This window comes from Struthio camelus, chromosome 1 (assembly GCF_040807025.1).
Source record: "Struthio camelus isolate bStrCam1 chromosome 1, bStrCam1.hap1, whole genome shotgun sequence".
NCBI classification, from domain to species: domain Eukaryota; kingdom Metazoa; phylum Chordata; class Aves; order Struthioniformes; family Struthionidae; genus Struthio; species Struthio camelus.
Genome location: NC_090942.1, coordinates 164,866,090 through 164,885,176, shown reverse-complemented (window position 1 = coordinate 164,885,176; position 19,087 = coordinate 164,866,090). Strand labels below are relative to the sequence as shown.

Sequence of the window (19,087 nt, the reverse complement as noted above, 5' to 3'; positions counted from 1 at the left end):
CCAAGTGGCCTGTCCCCTTTTCCACAATCTGTAGACTTCCTTCTTCTGCTGGAGTTTTGCAAGGAGTTCCTTGCTCTTTGACTGTTTGTGCCTAGCTGTGCTGTCTTCCCAACAGATGTCAGGGTGGTTGAAGTCTCCCAGGAGAACCAGGGCCTGTGATCGTGAGGCTACTTCCAGCAGTCTGTAGAAGGCCTCATCAACGACTTCCTCCTGGTCAGGTGGCCTGCAGTAAACCCCCACAACAGTGTCACCCATGTTAGCCTGTTAGTTTCGTGGCCACTCATCTGGCATATATGGAGAAGGTAGGAACGAGTTATTCAGAAGTCCCCTTGAAGGCAAGAAGTGATCTAAACTTATTGTTAACATGCAACAGTACGTCATACTCTTTCTTCTCTCAAATAAAACCATCTCTTTATTTTGTTACAGTGAGTTTTATTGCTGTTGCTACGGCACTTATTCATATTAATGGGCACATACACTATTATATTATACTCTGCATGTCCTGATTATTGCCATGAGGAACATAGACAACATTTTAAGGAGTTTTGCTCCTGTTACTCAGAAGGAAGCATAAACAAATTTTCAAAGCACGTGACTTGCTCCTTTCAAGTAACAGTGGGGCTACGGGGGTCATACAGACAGCTTGGCTTCAATTACTATTTTCTGGCAATATCTGCCTCTTTCATGATAAAAAAATTGAAATATAGTATAAAAATACACCTTTTCACAGGGTCTCTTTAACAGTGCTGAGTGCAATTTCAGTTTTTAAATGCTTTGGTATTTAAGCTTGAGGTCCATTTTAAGAGTGCAAATTCTGCTGGAGTTTCTTCAGGGTACCATGTTCTGTACAAGACAGACTAATCTTCTCCTCTTGCTTCCCAAGAGAGGCTGCATTTTAAGTTAGAAAATTAGAACAGTTTCTCTTAACCTCTCCCATGAGGTTAAGAGATAATTTCTCCCATGAGAGAAATTATCCAGAAATCGTTGCTGATACCCCAATTCCTCTTCCTGAAAAGCCAGTTAATGGGATACCATAGTTTACAACACTCCTTGAATACACCTTTTACATCTGAGAGACAGCTTCAGCTTCCTTTTCAAGAAGGTCTTTATCCTTTTTGGCTTGTTTCTTCTCATCCTCATCAAGTTGGGCTTCAATCTCATTTGGATCAACATAGGTATAAAAATAAGCCATGACAGCAAAAATAATGCAAACCACCAACAGCAAGGCAGCAAACAGCACATATTCTGCCCACTGCAAAACAAACAAACAAACGCATAGTTTAGCCATCACAAACCTTTCCTCCAAGAAATTACATCATTTCATTGTTCATAAGAAATTAATTAAATGTGGAACTGTGAGCACACACAGATACTCTGTGTGTGTGACCTAAAAAAGGACTAAGTATGAGATGCATATAATACCTATTAAAGTAACTTGCAGAACTGAGGCCCTTTCAGCTGTTCTGTCTTTGCTGAAAAACAAGAAAAGTCCTATGAATGCTGAAGAGTTCTACAGCACTCTTTTCCTGGAAGTGTGTGAGTGGTACTGAAAGACTCAAGGGCAAACTCAACCCCTCCTTTTGGAGCAAGATAATCTTATTTTAAAGCAGACAAGCAGTGATCCTGCTTCCACTAATGCAGCGGCAAAGGCTTTTACTGACAGCAAATCTGGGCAGAGTAAGACTAGAAACTCTAGTTTCAAAGTGTTCTGTCTATCTGAAAAGGTTTAACAGCTGTGCTGTATGCTCTTACTGATTAATCTAGCGGATATCAGGAATACCAGACCTATTCCAAAAATGGGCTCTTTCCTCTCTCAAGTAGCATCCCTTTTGATTCACTCAGGAGTGTCACAAATAGTCTGAGGAAATCCTGTCCGAGTCATCTTGACAAGGAGAACTACAGTTCTCATACACTGAGGTGTGAGGTTTGAAATCAGTGGAGTCAGCAGAAAGAAGGGACTGGCAAGGCTGAGGTACAGAGGTGAAGGTTCATTAGTGGGAAAAGTTTTGATAGGTTTTAATCCCATTTGTCCAGGCTGAAGTTCTGAACTCTGAGCCTTTCCACACCATAGGAAGCAGTTTATTGTAGAGATGCCATAAACTACTGCTTGCAACAGAAGGTGCCAGACAGAGCAAGAGTTAGGACTGATAAGCAACAGGTGAAGGGCTAGAAACTCCTGTTGAAGATGTATTTGTTAATGTTGTTTCAAGTTTTTTGAGGGGAGGGGGAGAAATGAGGGGAAGAAGTCCAGCAGATTCTTCAGAAGAGGCTCCAAATGACAAGTTACCACTCTGTTGTCACAACCTTCAACACTAGTTTTCATCCAAATAGGTTATACAGATTCATAACTCAATTATTCACATGCTCTAATGGAGCTGTTCAGTCAAATACTAACTGTACAACTGACCGACACCCTGTTCTAGCTAACACTTTAATCTCATGTATGCCAACTATAAATACAAATCCCACTGTAGCAGCAGCTGCTCAAAAGTTAAAGTTTTGACGTTTATCTGTGACAACTCTCCTATGTACTAGAACAGTTTTCTAATAATGCAATAGAGCAGCATGCTGATTGCCTGGGTGCGCTTACCTGCTCACTGAGTTTGGATGCTCCAGCCACAATTAGGACAATTATGTTACCAACAGCCACTGTTAGCAGCCATCCTGCCTGTAGCACTGCCTTCATATTGGATGGGGCCTATGGAAATAAGGCACTTAGTGTTAGTCAAACACTGCATTCAAAATAAATAAATAACTCGGGCTTTATCGTTTATTCCGAGGTTTGCAACATTCTTAGTATTGTAACAAACACTGCTGGGCAGGGCAGGTTTTTTTTTTTTTTATTGTTAGAGAACTATGTAAGCCAAGGCTTTGAAGAGCAAGAGATTTCCAGTGCTGGCTATAACATTGTCTACACTGTACTTGCTGACATCCGCAATGAACTAACATGCACATTTTACATCCGACTCAGTCTCATGGGACGCACTAAATGAAGAAATTTGACTGCATCATAGTTGGGCAAGCTGCATCTTATAATGTTGCCACCATTCTAGCATATAAACTCAGGAATTAAAGAAAGAGACACACGCATCTAATAAGACAAACTGAAAAGTGAGAAGACAAAGATATTTTAAGTGTATAATTCAACTGCTGCAAAAGACTGCATGGGAAATAAACTAGGTTAAACCAGTGCAACCTTGCTGTGGAGATAAAATGAACAAGTACTAGCACCTTGCATATAATGGTTCTCCAATTTGGTTTTACAGCAGAAGTATGCTTCCACTTATTTTCAATGGAAAGTCATTTGTGTGAGAAGGTGACTTGGGGACTGGTGGTCAAAGCCTTCAAATGCTTCAGTGTAATTCAGCATAGCTCCATGGAAAATACCATGAATACCAGTGAACAAGACCAATTTGTACCAGCGTACAGTCCTGCTAGGGGGCTCTAAAGAGCACCATGGTTCAAGGCAGCAACATGGAATCACCACTTAAAAGAGAAAGAAATCAGAGAAGATAGCCTCATTTGTACAAGACTAACTCAGGATTCTTAATGCAATGAGAGCTCTGAAGAGCAAAGCCTACCTGCGAGTATGAAAACTCCAGTCCAGTGACAGAGAAGACTACTTCAGCGCATGTAATAATAAAGTACTGAGGAATCTGCCAAGCCATGTGGACTGTATTGGGTGGGATATCTTCAACATATGTTGCCTCTAATGAGCTTCCAGAACACTGCAGCAGTGATCATTAAAATGGCACATTAGAAAGTGATAAAAATTCTCTACTCTACAGGTATTCTAAACAGTTGTATATAGCTTATATAATCATATACACACACATACAACAGTTCGAGCAGAGTCAAAAATAATCAATGTTGCGTGTGAACATGACATACTCAGCTATAAAGTACTGCCGACTCAGTAGCAGAATTCATGCAAATCCTTAGTGCATAGAAGGGCTAAAGATTTAAGGCCATTAGTCATGAAGTCTTACACTATATCATTAGCATATCCATCATTATTTGTATAGGTAATGAAGTTTTTGTCTTCAGATAGTTTTACATATATGATAGAATTTTCATATATTTTATTAAGGGCAAGAGGGATAGCTGTACAACAGTCAAGTTTTTTTTTATTAATCAAAGATAATATTAACATGAAAGCAATTCTGTACTGACCAATAGCACTGACAACTCACCTTGTTGATTATAATTGTATAGGCACTGCCAAATCCAAATGTCTTTGAGAAATTTCCACAAGAAGATGAATTTGTATTCCCCAAAATACTTTTACTGAAGAAAAAAAAAGTTCAGTCCATAGGTAAAGAATACGTGCCTGTATTATATAAAACTAAAACTTCAGTGTCTTTTTCCCAAGGTTAAGTATGTCTATTTCTTTAAGTATTTAGATTAAAGTAAGGAAATGCTCACCTTCCTCTTGAAAAGACTTCATAATTACTGGCAGAAAGAGATGTCAGTGGTCCAAAGTGAGTGCTATCCATACTGATGTTGACTGTCTGAGCCATATTGTTTACAAATCTTCAAAATACAACAGTAATACAGATTTGGTTCAGTATTTCATAAAACATAAGAAGTAAAAGCTGTATTCTTTGTATTACATACTTGCAGCGCAACAGGTATTAAATCTTTCCCTTCTATCAACTGACATTTTTAAAGATCTCTCTAATTCTGTTAAAGCATGTGCAGCTAGCTTCGCTTTTTGCGTTAGCCACATCATCCCACTGCTTGCTTAGGAGAATGTCAGAAGCAAGCTGTTACTTCAGCAGTAACAAACATCTCCAAGTGGAAGATGCAACCTTCCCCTAGAAAAGCAGTGGAATACTTCTTACCCAATATTAAACATGAGCTATAGACACATATATTTGTGCTCGTTGTCTACAGAAAAAGTCTAGACAATGCAGTGAAACACGCACTTCCAAGGTTTAGCTAATTTATACCAAAAGTAGATATACTTGATAGGCCAGATGAATCACGCCCTGGAAGTTCCTACTCCCCTACACATCTGAATGATGTGTCCAGCAACTGGACATTTCCTACCAAAGAAAATTAGGTTAAACAAGAAGAGTCCACCCAAGAGGCAGATTGAAGAGACAGTCATACCACTGTAAGATTTAGGAGGGAAAAAAAAACCCACAAAACACTACCTGATGAGATTATTTCCTTCTTCTGGTTTTGATGTGACATTGTCAAGCAGCTGGTAGAAGAGACAATTATACAGATATTTTGTTGGCATGAGTGAACAGCTTAAGCGTGCAATATTATATATAATGAGAAAAACAGAGGCTTTAGAACAAGACTGCAGACCTCACTTTTAGTTTCCTGCTAGGACACATAGTTGCTAGAAAACGCTGTAATAAGAAACCTTGCTGAAGTCACTGTGGTTAAGTTAAATACTAAGGTGGGCAATTTTTCACAACATCCTGCTTTGTTCTCTACGGCTCTCAAGTCTCACCGGTATGGTTTTCCTCAGGTAAAAAAAGAAAAACAAACAAAGGAAAATCTAGAGCTACTCCTCTCAGCTTCTCACAGTCTCTGTTTGGGCAAGATAGTTGATAGGAGATTGAAGTATTCCTAGAATTTAAACAGACTTACCAATTCAGCTACAACAGTTGTTCCAATATTTTTAACTGCAAGAGTATGACGGTTTTTCTCTAGCGAACTGATGGAATGATTTACAGTTTGATTTCCAAAGGTTACAGTTAATAAATTTATCTCAGAAGTCTCAAATGTCATGTACCCAGTCTACAAAGACAAAAAAAGTAGAATTGCTGTGAATTTCCATGCAACTGCAGGTTTGCCTATACCTTTGAGGGAACCTTACAGACTCAATGGGTCAGAAGTTTACTAGAATGTTATTTCTGATCTGTTTCCATTGTTGCTATGATTTCAACATCAAACACTAATTTTTTATATCAGTGTTTGATTATTTTCTTCCTTTACACAAACTTCAAAATAGCGTGAGCTTCCTACAAGCGTTATGGGAAGACCTACTACTTTATCCTATGTGCACGTGAATTTCGTGCTCCATATATACCAGATTTACCACCACTGCAGAGTAAAGTTATGTTTAACAGCAGAGATAGCACTAGCACAAATTAGGAGGCAGCATTTTACAAATGGCAACATCTCCCAAGAGACGCAAATCCAAACTGCAGCTTTGTTGGTTTCAGCATAAGAGAAATGACTGTTACTAGGATATCTTAAATATTCTAAATACATTTCATCAGCACAAACTACTTAAAATATTACTAAGCATGTTAATGAAGTATTAAAAGAATCCTTGTATGTTGTACAGGTGCACAGAAAATTCAGAACATCCGGATTATAAGATGTCTATAATAAGGAGCAGAGCATTTTAAATTCTTCATTTTCACGTGTGCACCATGATTATATCCACATTAGGATACACGTTGGGCACCCTTATCGTCTCCCCACACCTTATGTTCCATGTGAGGTAAATCTTGAGGATGGGCTGGAAGAGAACCTCTCTCCACATGTGGAAGTACAAGATTAGGACTGAAAATTGCCAGACAACACACTGAAGTTGCTGGGCTCCCTTGCACTCATTTTTAATACTGTCCATCAGCTCCACTGCATTTTGCTGCCAATAGGGCTAGCAATCAAGATTGTGGGTAACAGAATCTGAGCCTTAATGTTATATAACCACAGAAAAACCTCCCTGTTCAAGTAAGTGATTACTTACAGTAACAACAGTGATTTACTAGAGCTGAAAGTAATTTTCTTTGCCTGAAAGGGTGTTCTTGCTGTTAAAACAACTGCACCTTTTTTGCAAGTGAGATTTTTTTCACTTAGTTGAAAATCGTTTGTTCAAAGTTGTTCAAGAAGCTTCTTTGAAAAAACATAACTCTTCCCTAAGACATATTAGTATTATTCAGAATATTGAAATAGTTGCTATTTCTTCATTCACTGTGCATTTTCATAACAATTCACTCCACAGCAGAACAAAAAATATTTTTAAAACAAAAGGGGAAACTAGGAAAGAACCAATCCTGAACTATTAGTTAAGAACAGCTTTGACTTGCTCCACTGAAATTTTTTTACTTTTCCCCCCCGCTACATTACTTACTGCCATCTCAGGTGCTACAGACACACTCTGAAGTCCAGGTTCAAATTTAACTGTTGCATCAACAGAACCTAGATTTACTACTTTGATTTGGGATTGCCCAGCTGCAGGGAAAACAGGAAGTGTTTTCTGTAGGATGGAAAAAGAGTGAAATCAGTGCTCTATTCTAAGTCACAAGGAAAAGGAAGATTAGCACTTGCCTGATGATCTGCAATTATCAGTCATACGGATGCAACAGTTTTAGTCGCTAGTACCACAAGTTGCCTTACTGCTTATTCACAACACCATGTCCGTGGCCAGATATGATTCCAATTTGATCACCTCTTGTGACACGCTGTCGCTATCAGAGCCACTCTGGAATTCAGGGTATGGGCTTTTCCCCACAGCCTACAGCAGTCTGGGTTTCTGAATTTTTGTCCCATGTTTGGCTCACATTTCCCGAGCACTGGTGCTGCTGAATGGGGCACAAGCATGTAGGGGCACCTCCCAGTGCAAAAAGGAACTCTGCATATCAGTCAAAGCAAAACTGAATTTAATCTGGAGACCCCACTTGCTACGTGATCTAACAGTAAATAGCTCCTACTTTTGCAAAGCATCAAAAGCTGCATTTTAATTCTGCCTCAACTTTATTTCACATCCTGTGCTTTTGTCCTTTTCATTGTCTTTAGGTATATCACATCACAGAGAGAGGTCCATATTTTTCTTTCTGCAGAAGATTCCTGCACCGCTATCTGGGAATTTATCAGCACAACGTTTGCCTTCAGAATTGGGCATTCAGGAAGATGGCCTGGATGTGTCCACAGCAGCTGAAGGCCAGACCCTTTACTTTCAACCTCAAGAGGCAGAGTTGAATATAAAGTTTGTTCTACTGCTGACTCACATTAAGGGGAGAATTCCTCATTCTTAGCCCAAGCTATTTAAGAGTTAAGCATCTTGTGTCAATAGTGCGTGAAGACAGACGCACCTCTGCATGGCGATTCAGATCTTGGGATGCAATGGATCACACCGTAGAGGTGCCTCTGAGTCCCCAGCTATATGAGAAACCTAGATCTAGTTCAGGCATTATACTTCCCTTTGAGGCAAGAATAATTAGGTGTGAGGAATCCTGCCTTAAACAGGTATTTTCTTTGCTCGTGATGTGTAACAATCCCCTGACTGTGGCCTGACACATTCCACACATTCTAGTCTAAACATCAGAACAGATCAGAGATGCAAAGCTGGCAGACCAGTCAAGTTTCTGGTTTTCAGCTTTAAACCTCAGTTAAAAATCTGAGTCTGCCTTTAGGCATAGATTTTATACTAATGACATGATTTTCAGGATAGTGTTCATAGCTCATAATTTTATTAATTACGCTGATCACATTGCATTGTAATATACCTTAATATTCTCCCTCCCTCTACTTGCCTGCATTCACATGCTTAGTTTGTAATTTACAAGTCTTTCATACATGTTGTTTGGCTCATTTCCACCTTAAACAGAATCTGTTCTGTACTAACAACTCAATACTAATATCACTATTTACTTGCATGTGGCTGAACTTACATCTATTTGTACTTGCACAAGGGCAGCAGCAACAAAAGCCAAAGATGCAAGGAACATACCAACAGTGATCTTCCTCAGGGGCCTAGTACAGCAACAAAACACATAAATAACTTTTAGGACAAACAGTAATCCAAAGCTTCAGCTGTTAGTTTTTCTCTCCATTGTGAGGAACATTAACATGACCACAGCTAATACTTTATCATCATCTGAAGATCGGATGTTGTTACAGAAAGCATTCTGCAAAGCTAAGTAGCCCTCAGTGTTAGTTCTTAGTTACACTCTTGGGAAAAATAAATTGCCTGCAACATCATGACCTGTAACTCCACATCTGTTGGCCTCCTTTCTAAGGTTAACCATTGTCTAAACAAAATTGTTATTAGGTTTGTGTATTTGCAAGCAATCCAGTATGGTTGTTAACTTCAAAACAACGAAGGGACAAAAAGTTACGCCCTCTACAAAAGGGTAACAACTCTTTATGTCTGTATCAATATGTTTAAATCAAAATAATACTGAACTGAAAAAAAGAATCAGGGAAATGTGTTGATTTGAGAGACATCTACTGACAGCTGTAGGGGTAAACTTAAGGCAGATATTTTACTTATGGCAGCAACTGACAGATGTAGAACGCTCACGAATGAAGGACATTATTTGTTTCCAGCACGGCACGCACCAGCATGCACTACCCCAAACTCTTCATAACTAGATAGAAAAAGAATATTGCACCCTACCCCTATAAAAATTGTTCCAAGAAACATGTTCTGCACATTTTTCTTTGTAAATTTGTTACAGGAGCAAAGGAAGTTGGGGATAACCCAGATAATGAGAAAGCTAGTATTTTAGGAACACTGAGGAAAAAACTGGGGAGCCAGCTTCTGGAGACCTGAGTCAGCTTTGTAACAGATCTGCCCAAGCCCAGAGCTTACCCAAGCCAAGTCCAAAAAATCCTTTGTTTGTGTTAATGCAAGTCTAGACGAAGCCAATAGTTTCTCTTGTTAAATCTGGTAAGGCTTTTCTGCCCCTCCAACTTGCATATGCTAGCCCTTCATTCCAACATTAAGAGCTGGAGTGACGTCCTCTAAAACTTCACACAGAAGTATTTAGCAGGCCAAACTTCTTGCCAGGATTGAAGAAGAAATATATCTGCTCTCAGGTAGTTATAAGCCAAACAGAGATATTACGTGGTAAAGCATGTTAAAAATGGGTATTTCTACTTTTTATAATACTTTGGGGGGCATGGGGAGAGGGCAGCAGACTAACAGTAAATAGTATCTCTTCTATAGAAAAAAATATTTTTGCCCTTAACTTGAAAGCAAGTGACACGCATACTTTGTTATCAGATTCTCCTCCTCTAGCCTGTGGTACCTGTATGTACCACTTCAAGGGCTCTAAAACAAACACAACAAAGTGTTTTTAATATAGTTACATGTCTGCTTTCTTCTTTGCTACACTCTTGCTCTTGTTACATTAAGACCAGAAGAGTAGTTTAGAGAAACCACTAATGCAAGCCTCTGTTGAAATCAGGTAAGTCCATCAACTTACGTAAAATCGATCCTGCATTTTTTAATTAAAGGATAAATCACAGCATCTACAACTGGGACCATGATGATAATCAGGATTGGATTCACAGTCTGTGAATGGAACATAAGAATAAAAAAATTAACTATTTTTCAAAGTCCTTTTTTATGAAGGACAATTAAAAAAAGAACATACATATGCATATACACACACACACACACACACACGCACACATATATATAGTATCTCTGGGGAGTACTTAGCGTCAGATAGAAGGCTACTATACCTGCATTTGGTCTGGCTGAATCTGAATAGCTCCCTGGTGAAAAGTGAAGATAAACAGGTTTTAGTATTATGACAACAAATCAAATTGATATGAAAAGTAAGTGTTAACTAAGAGAAACAATAAAAAGTAACCTACAAAATTCCCATCCATTGTTGTGGCTTGCAGTGTCCATCTTGACCCCTTAACAAAAGAAAGTAAGTTAAATGCCACAGTAAAACAGTCTTATGAAAACAATTCAAGAGGAACCTCAGCAGTAAAGGGTTGGGAAAGACAAGCAATATAATAAAAAAGAAACTGAAAGGAGTATTCTCTTACTCTGCCAAGTAAACATTTAAACAAAACAATTTTTATGGCACATTTTATTTACTAACGTTATGAAATAAGAGTGAAAGATAATACTTGGGAAAGGAGTAGCAAAGAAATGTTACGCTCAGAGCCTAATCGTGATTCCCAGCATTTAGCTATTACTATAGGAAGCTAGCTACAGAGACTGCACAGAGACATCCTGCACAGAGTACTGGAAGCTGATGTTGCACAGAGGTCACCACAGTGTCTTGGTGCCACCTGGCCAAGCCTGGGCAGCCCACAGCTATGGTGCACCCGTCCTTTTTGCAGATGGCTCAGCAAGGAGCTGCTGAGCCAGGATGGGACCCCAATGGCCTCTAACCCATCCTTCTCAGAAAACCTGTCAATAGTCGAGTCAAGTGTGGGGGACTTTCACCTCGAGCCCAGACTGAGATGGGAGCTCACATTCTTGCATTTGTGGTGAGAGCCTTTAATCACCATACTGCTGCACCACTTCCTGTAAGTCCCTGTGATATACCATTATTAGGGATATGATAATTTGCAAGGACTATTTCATTCAGAATTTCTTAACAGGAGTGCTCAGGTGTAACAGGTTACATTCACAGTTACTGCGAAAGAGAAGCATGATCCAGGGAATCTGTATGTTACAACAAACTTAACATACCCTTTGTCATAGCTAAAGCTTTCAAATACCGGTTCTGTAGGATACTCTCCTAAGTTCACACTTCAGTACTTAACTATAAAAGCCTGCTTGCATGAATGCCGAGCACTTTTCAGGCCAAAAGAGGTCAACGGGAACTATAGACTTGTGTGTGAAGATGTGAGGTATTCAAAACAAATCTGAGCGGTTAGGCAGACTGGCACCGAGCTCATTTCATCCCAGATTCTCCAAAACACTTACACTCTGCACGGCCAGCAAAGGAAGAGTGGGAGCTAAGAAAGCTTTCAAATACTCTTTCATCCTATGCCTCTTTTTACCCACAAAGAACAAGAAAGGGATACAGGGCAGGGTTTCCCCCTTAATCTTTTTCATGCACTGTATAACCTATCTGATGAAAGTTTGTTTGTTTGTTTGTTTTTTTAACAAGCATGCTAAAGAAATTACAAGTGTGCTAAAGAAAAATCTATATTTTAACCTTCAAAAACTGTGTTTAGCACCCAGGAGGAAAGACAAATTTGTTTAATAGCTACATTCTGTATTAACATTGACTCAGAATAAGTACCTATTTGCATTATAAGCAGTTTAAAGAACTAACCTGCTGGTCAAAGAGCGCCCAGAACATGGGGAGAGGAATGTAAAGGAAAAGCACCTTCAATACCATCTTAGTCTGAGCAATAAGTCGTTTCTGTAATGAGTAAGAATTATAAAAAGGAATCAGCCAATCAGACAGTGTTACAGCCTGCTATTCACAGCACAGCAACAGGTGAAGACATCAGACTTGATCATGAATTATTTATCCATGTCCTGAACTTTGTATGTTGTGGGTACTTTTGCTGTTTTCTGTTAAAAAGCTCAAGGTCTGCTTGTGGGTGTGGGAAGGGCTGCTGGTGAAAGGTGACATTTATAACAGGTGACCTGTGTTTCTTGGCATATATACTCTGATGGCAGCATGAGATTTAGTTCTATACTTAAGCTAAGCTTCTTGAGCATAATTCTGCAGTTTGACCAGGAGATAAATGTTATGACTCTAGGCACTAACCATGACCTTTAGCATCATGCCTGTTGCTCACTTCTGCCGTCATATTAAAACAGCACGTTTTTGTTTGAAGTTTGTTTTGACACTGGTTTACTGAGATAAAGACCATAAAAATCTAGATATAATAGTTGCTATTTTACTAACCCTAAAATTAATAGGTGCCTGTACTTGTTCCACAAAGGAAATAAACATTTTTGTATCCAGCTCCCTAGAATTTCCCCTTGCAGCCTGTGATCACAGTATTGACTCCTACCTAGCTCTACTTTCTCCCACTGGAGTTAATGATAGTAACCTGCAACCCAGGGGAGCAGTTATATTCGGTCAGACCATTAACTGCTAAATAGTTGAGAAAGGCACGTAACGATTTATCTAGAGCTTGAGGGAATGGACCAAAGCTGACCAAACAGAAGCCGGGGTTTAAAAAATGTCAGGGTGCAGGAGTGTTCAAGATACTACTTACATCATACTTCTCACTTGCCCAGTCCAGCCAATGCTCTCTCTTGGGGTACTCCTTGCTGCGATGCCGAAACCTGTTTTTGATGGCAAACTGAGGATAGACGATTAGAACGTTGTTTGATGATGTTACAAATATTTGTAACGCTATAAGCCATTTTACCATTACAGAGATAACACTCTTGCTTCCAGTCTTTGGATGGTGCTCAGGGTGGCTTACTTCCGTAACCGCTCTAACCATCTAAAGGAACATTGCCTTTCCGGCCTCATACTGCAGATCCAGTGAAGTATGCACCTGGGATTAGGCTAGAACAAACAGCTCAGAAAGAGTCAGTCTCTCTCAATATGAGCTGCTGTTAGGAACTTGCTGAAGACGTGTTCACTTAAGACTAGCTTCTATGTATAGCAATAAATAGAAGAATGTCATATGCACAACTTTTCAGAGCTGAATGGGTGTAAAATATACATTTCATTATATGGCAAGCTGCATTTTGTAGAAGTTCCTCATTTCTTGAAACTGAATATATACAAATATCCTCCTGAAGACAAATATCCTCCTCCCTCTGCATGGGATAACATGCAAGTCTGATGTTTCAGGATGAGCTGAGCTGAACTGGGCTCTCGGGGTAGCGCGCTTTAAGTGATGGCCAAAACCACATTTAGAGATTTGTTTTTGAATGGTCTGGATTACAATACGCTGGTAGATCTGCATAGAGAATGGATAAGTGCATTAATGAAAAAAATCCCCTGATCTCAGAGCTGAGACACACTATTGGGGAAATGCAGCACTTCTCATGCAGCTGTAGCTCCTTTCCTTGCAAACTTACAGCACCACCATGTAACGTCAGTAGCTTCCCTGATATGGCGGTTTTCAGTGTATCTCTGCATTGTAAATAACCTATTCTCTATTAAGCAATGAATTTTTGCTGATAAGAGATACTAGTAGCTCTGTTCTTAAAACTTAGATAACCTAAACTGACGTCAACACAGGATTCTCTCTCTCTCTCTCTATAGGGCTGTATTAAGGTTCACACATGAGGAAGGAATGATTCCCAGAAGTTGTGATAAACTTTTACACATCACTGCCACATCTTGCTTTGTTTTCCTTGTGTATAAATTCAGATATATGCAAAAAGATAGATAAATACAAGGGCAATCTATAAATCTGGAGGTGTCAGTGAGAAGCCTTCTGTAGGAAAAAGTCAAAAAGCTTCAGCAGAAATTCTGATAGTACGATAGACTTCTGGTCCAAGTAAGTATACTAAACAGTTTGAAAATTCTGGCCAGGCTTTTCAGAAAAACAAATATTACTTACTCCAATGCATTTGGAAACTTGAACCATTATATTGCCTTGAGGTTGAACTTTCTTGTACATTCGGCTTCCAATTACGAACACAACTACAATGAGTAAAAGTAAACAGGATTACTTTTTGAGGTAAATTCAGGATTAATTGAAAATGTGGCAAAAGTTAGTGTATGCAAATCATAACAATAAAGGCGTTACACCAGGATGGAAATAAACTTTCTAAGGAGCAATGAATGTGCTTAATGGCATGTTATCATACAATAAAAGAAATCAAATTAATATTACCAGACTACTACTATTTTTTCAAGACAAAGGACTAAATCTGGAGAGGCGTATGCAAATGGCCACTGTTCTTGGCAAGCAAGGTGGTTCAGCTGAATTATGGTCAAAACAAGCCCCACTTTGGACCTTAGGTATGGCCTTTCTGCACTGTATTAGAGCAACTTTAAAGATTCCTTTTCCAGAGCGCAGGACAATGCAACTCTTATCATGCAGGGGCACGCAAGGCTTTGAACTGTAGGACTTGGGAAAGTTTCTGCAACTCCCATGTCCAAACACGTTCCCTGGCCTCACCCTTCCGCATGTGGAGCGTGACACAGGCGAACACCTATGGCAGTTGTCTGCCTTGTTGGGTGCACAGACAAGACGGGGTCTGGGCGGACTCCCAGTTAGGACCACGAGGGATACTGCGGTGCATACCAGCCACACTGTGTAAGAAGAGCCCTAAAGGCTGCTTCTAACAGCAACACAGTTTCTTGATCTTTGTACTGCAGCTGAAAAGCTCAGTGAGGAATCTGTAGTGCAACTACTAACATGCAGGAGTTTCATAGATAAATACTGATATACTATTATAGTATACGAAATACCTTTCACCAGCGCAAGGGCAATTACTTCATATAGTTCGTTCCCTCCTAGACTACGGGATAGTTTCAAAAAACACTCTTTCACAGTATTCTTATACTACCTTCAAAAGATCTTTAATTTACACAGACCAATAGGCCAGGCAACACAGACACTATACGACAATAGTCACGCTAAAGCAAATTACACAACATATGGGAAGTTCATTTATACCGCACCGCCCAAATTCAAGCGTGAGTTTACCAAGAGGCTAAAGAGGCTCAATGTGCTGACTTTCAACTCTTTCTTCCAGATCACACTGCTTTCCAGTTCTGAGGAAGACTGAATCTTCCGACAGACTATCCCATCAACAAAGGTTAGGCATGCACTTACAGAGATCTACACAGACCTGACGAGGTCTCATAGGCAGGGGATAAACTTTGAGGTTGAGCCTTTGAGGTTCTTTCAGGTAGAAAATGAATTCTAGGATTTATTTTCTACAACAACATTTCCAAAATAGTTGGAAGAAAGACAGCTATGCGAAAACTTAGGACATCCTAAGCAGAGTAAATAAGTATACGTTAGCTTTCTCAAGCACAACGGCAAACCCAAGCAAAACTCACGCATGGGTATTTCTCTGTAGGTATTTATTCCACAGCACATCCAAATGCTACCTGAGGAGGCCTCACTGTCAGGTTCCATGTTTCTAAGCGAATGTTGTATTTTACTATTATAGGCTGGAAGAAGTGGGTCTGAGTGGTTTTCTTGCCCCTGGCTTACGCTTTCCTCTTCCCCCAATTGTGCCATCTTACACAAAACTCATTAAGAGAACTGCCACCAACTGAGAAAATTACAGAACGGAAAATGCTGTATGCAGCTCTTTTTCCAGGGATACAGTTATGACCTGTGACACCAAGTAATTCAGATATCAGTCAAAAAAAAAAAAATCTCTCCCTATAAAAGCATGAGAATTTTAGGTTAAACCTAAAAGAAAATAAAAATTTCTCAAGTCAAAAACTGCAGAAAATAAGTCAGGTATTGGTAGAGTTGGATACCTGAGAGATTTCCACTATTTTCTCATTCTCAAATCATTATCTTCTAATCACTTCTGTATCCATGAAGCAGTAAGATGGAAACAGTTCAACTTACTCAGTGCAACAGCCATGAGGGCAGCAGGAACTCCAAAGGCGAGTGGATAACATCGTTGTTTGCTATGAATGCCACATTCTTCACCTGAAGAAAATAAAGTAGCCTTAGATAAAAGTCCAAGTGAACGCTGCCAGTATTTTACATACTTCACATGTATTGCATTCATTGTTGATACAAGAAAAAAGAAAATCTCTGCAGACATTATGAAGAGAAAGGATCAAACTATCAATAGCATCAAACACTTATTTATATTATTAAGAAGGGGAATTATGTGGATTTGCAGGTTCACACTGAGGAAAAAGAATTCTGCCAGAAGGCTCAAATGCAACTTCTTGGAAAAAACGGATCTAGACTATAAAGGTTTCTGGGACAAGTTACGTAACTTACATCTCTGTCTGTAAACAAGTGTAACTTGCTTAAAAGCTCTCGACCCCCGCCCAGTGGTCAGTGATGTGTCTTTATAAACTTCACACAGATCCTGAAATGATGCTCAAAGTATGGATGTGGTGACTAAAAGGGAGAAGCTACAAAATTCCAAATAAAACGTATTACCTCTTTTCACAATACCTCTTGTAAGAGTTAACTTGATTAGACTAAAATATTAGCTTGCACCTAATTAATCTATCTTGATTCCAATTATATTAGCCTTTGAGTCAAGCCATTATAGAAAGTAATTTTATCACTTTCCTCAGCTGAATTTGTCAGTACAAGTTATTTTTCCAAGCTAGTTTCCATCCTGTATCAGCATGGAAGTAAACTACACGTTGCTCCATACGCTTATCTTCTTCCATTTCAGGAAAAGATAGAATATGTATGAAGTAAACATCTAAAATACATCGATATAGCCTGTTCCATCCAGCTGCTGTCAAAAAACCCTAAAGCCATAATTTTAGTCTAGTGCTTTAGGATTATTTCAGAACTCTCCTGTAGTTTTCTTACTTTCAAGAAGAACAGCCTTCCCCAAACTCATGCCAGGCACATGCATATAACACTATCTGTACAAGCCTGCAAATGAATGTGTATCAGTGAACTAGTTTGCTTTTTGCTTGGTAGGCTACTGCTTTCATTTGTTGAAAGTCACACTATGCATTATAAGCAGAACAAATTAACCTCCAACTTTGATGGCATAAAAGACATATTTACTCTGTCACATGTGTTTGCATGTACATAGGTGTTCCTATACCTTGTACGGACATACTTTAAAATAGCCTCCACTTTCACAGTAAAGCACTCTTTCACCTCTCCCTCCTCACCAAACAAGACAACTCTAAAGACAAATTTTTCTCTTTCTCATGTAACGATTTTAAAGTCATTGGAACAAGTGCCATGTTTATACCAAAAGGAGGTTTAATTCCACAGAGGTATAAGAGATGTCATGGCTCCAGCATATCTCCTCAGGAGTGGAAGTACTAGATCCCTAAGGCAATTCAGATCTCAAACTGGCTTTTTTGATAGTATCTCACTCCCGAGAAGCTGGATGACGCAAAAAGCTTGAAGACTAACTTGCCATATAACTGCATGAACTGTCGAAGAAAAACAGCTAGCAGAGGGAGCCAAACTGTTCGTTTATACTTAAAGGACTGTAACCCAACACCCAACCTTCATTGCTGTTTAACCTTTCATAGGCAAGTTGTAGACTTACCTCTGAGAATTGGCGTGAGTATAGTGGATATAAGACTTCCAGCATTAATGGACAAATAAAAGATGGAGAAGAACCTAGTTCTTTGTTTTTCCTAGAGCAAAAACAAAATGGCTGTTTAGAAAGCCTTAATCTGAGCCATGTTGATCAGCCTAGATCAAACCATCAGCAATTCAGTTTGTATAGTTCAAGACGCAAGTAGTTATCTAACTCCTTTTTTTAGCTACTCAGAAAGCACTACATTAATGTACATGTCGAGATAGGTATATCATTAGAGTATAACAACAGTCAAACATTAGTAAAAATATATGCACAATTAAAAAATGACCACTTAAATCAGAAAAACACTGTTACCTGGTGATCTTCAAATTGATCGCCACCAAATGCTGCCACACAAGGTTTGATGCCACCAGTACCAAGTGCAATGAGGATCAGACCAACAATGGACAGGGCACTGGGACAAAGAAGGAAAAAAAAAAAATAATTCTACTTCTTCAGATGAATACAAGGCCCGGAGAACTGCCCAAGCTAATAACAGAAGCATTGAACAAGAGACATGTCCTAACATTAATCGGTCCCATCAGTCCGGCTTCCTATAAGAGAAAGCCAAGAAAAGATCTGCCTCTTTAAGAACCATATTTAGTTAATCAGCCTTTATTAATCACAGCTCACAGGTATTGGGATGGGAGAATTGAGGCCAGAGATGCATGGAAGTGTCTGTGGCCTGGCAGACTGTATGATCATAACTCAGTGATTCATTGGGAGCAGATGAAAGAAATCGGTGCTTAACATTTGCTTCACACAGGTGAAGTCAGCATGGCTTAAGTTCTTCACATGCTACCTGAGATATCTCAGGCAAATACTAGGAAAGCAAGAATCCATTTAGAAATAAGTAGTGAAGAATATGTATGAACAAGATTAAACATCTCTTGAACTACCATTCAGGAACAATGATTGTATAAATTAAAGTTGGCCTAAGGCAGATTTTCTATTAGTGCATAAGCATGAGGGATGACAACTTTCTTAAAGACAGCCATAACCCAGGCAGCAATAATTTAAGTTTCAAGTTGTCCCACCCTTCATCAGCTTGTAAAACACATGTAAAACTCACACGTGCACTGGAATATGATCAGGAGTGCCATCCCGGTTGTAATCAGTCAGGTCATTTATGGAGCTTATAGATATGATTGCCTGTCCAATTGTATAGACAACAGACAGGGAAATAATGGTCCTGTTATAAAGGAGACACAAAAC

At 39.2% G+C, this 19,087-nt stretch overlaps 1 protein-coding gene across 2 annotated transcripts in view; it reads right to left on the bottom strand.

Moving 5' to 3' along the window:
- Window positions 1-393: 393 nt before the first annotated feature.
- Window positions 394-19,087, bottom strand: part of SLC15A1 (solute carrier family 15 member 1) — a 28,936-nt gene continuing 10,242 nt past the window's right edge. For both annotated transcript variants that reach the window (XM_068928554.1, XM_068928558.1), the window contains exons 5-23: window positions 18,945-19,064; window positions 18,188-18,287; window positions 17,837-17,927; window positions 16,195-16,278; window positions 14,215-14,297; window positions 12,907-12,993; window positions 12,006-12,095; window positions 10,579-10,623; window positions 10,444-10,476; window positions 10,182-10,270; window positions 8,643-8,724; window positions 7,103-7,228; window positions 5,608-5,757; window positions 5,160-5,209; window positions 4,426-4,533; window positions 4,194-4,287; window positions 3,582-3,728; window positions 2,591-2,698; window positions 394-1,252 (exon numbers count right to left, since the gene is read on the bottom strand). In XM_068928554.1, coding sequence (XP_068784655.1) covers window positions 1,064-1,252; window positions 2,591-2,698; window positions 3,582-3,728; window positions 4,194-4,287; window positions 4,426-4,533; window positions 5,160-5,209; window positions 5,608-5,757; window positions 7,103-7,228; window positions 8,643-8,724; window positions 10,182-10,270; window positions 10,444-10,476; window positions 10,579-10,623; window positions 12,006-12,095; window positions 12,907-12,993; window positions 14,215-14,297; window positions 16,195-16,278; window positions 17,837-17,927; window positions 18,188-18,287; window positions 18,945-19,064 — 1,876 coding nt within the window. In that variant the 3' untranslated portion in view covers window positions 394-1,063. The remainder of the gene's footprint in view (window positions 1,253-2,590; window positions 2,699-3,581; window positions 3,729-4,193; window positions 4,288-4,425; window positions 4,534-5,159; window positions 5,210-5,607; window positions 5,758-7,102; window positions 7,229-8,642; window positions 8,725-10,181; window positions 10,271-10,443; window positions 10,477-10,578; window positions 10,624-12,005; window positions 12,096-12,906; window positions 12,994-14,214; window positions 14,298-16,194; window positions 16,279-17,836; window positions 17,928-18,187; window positions 18,288-18,944; window positions 19,065-19,087) is intronic.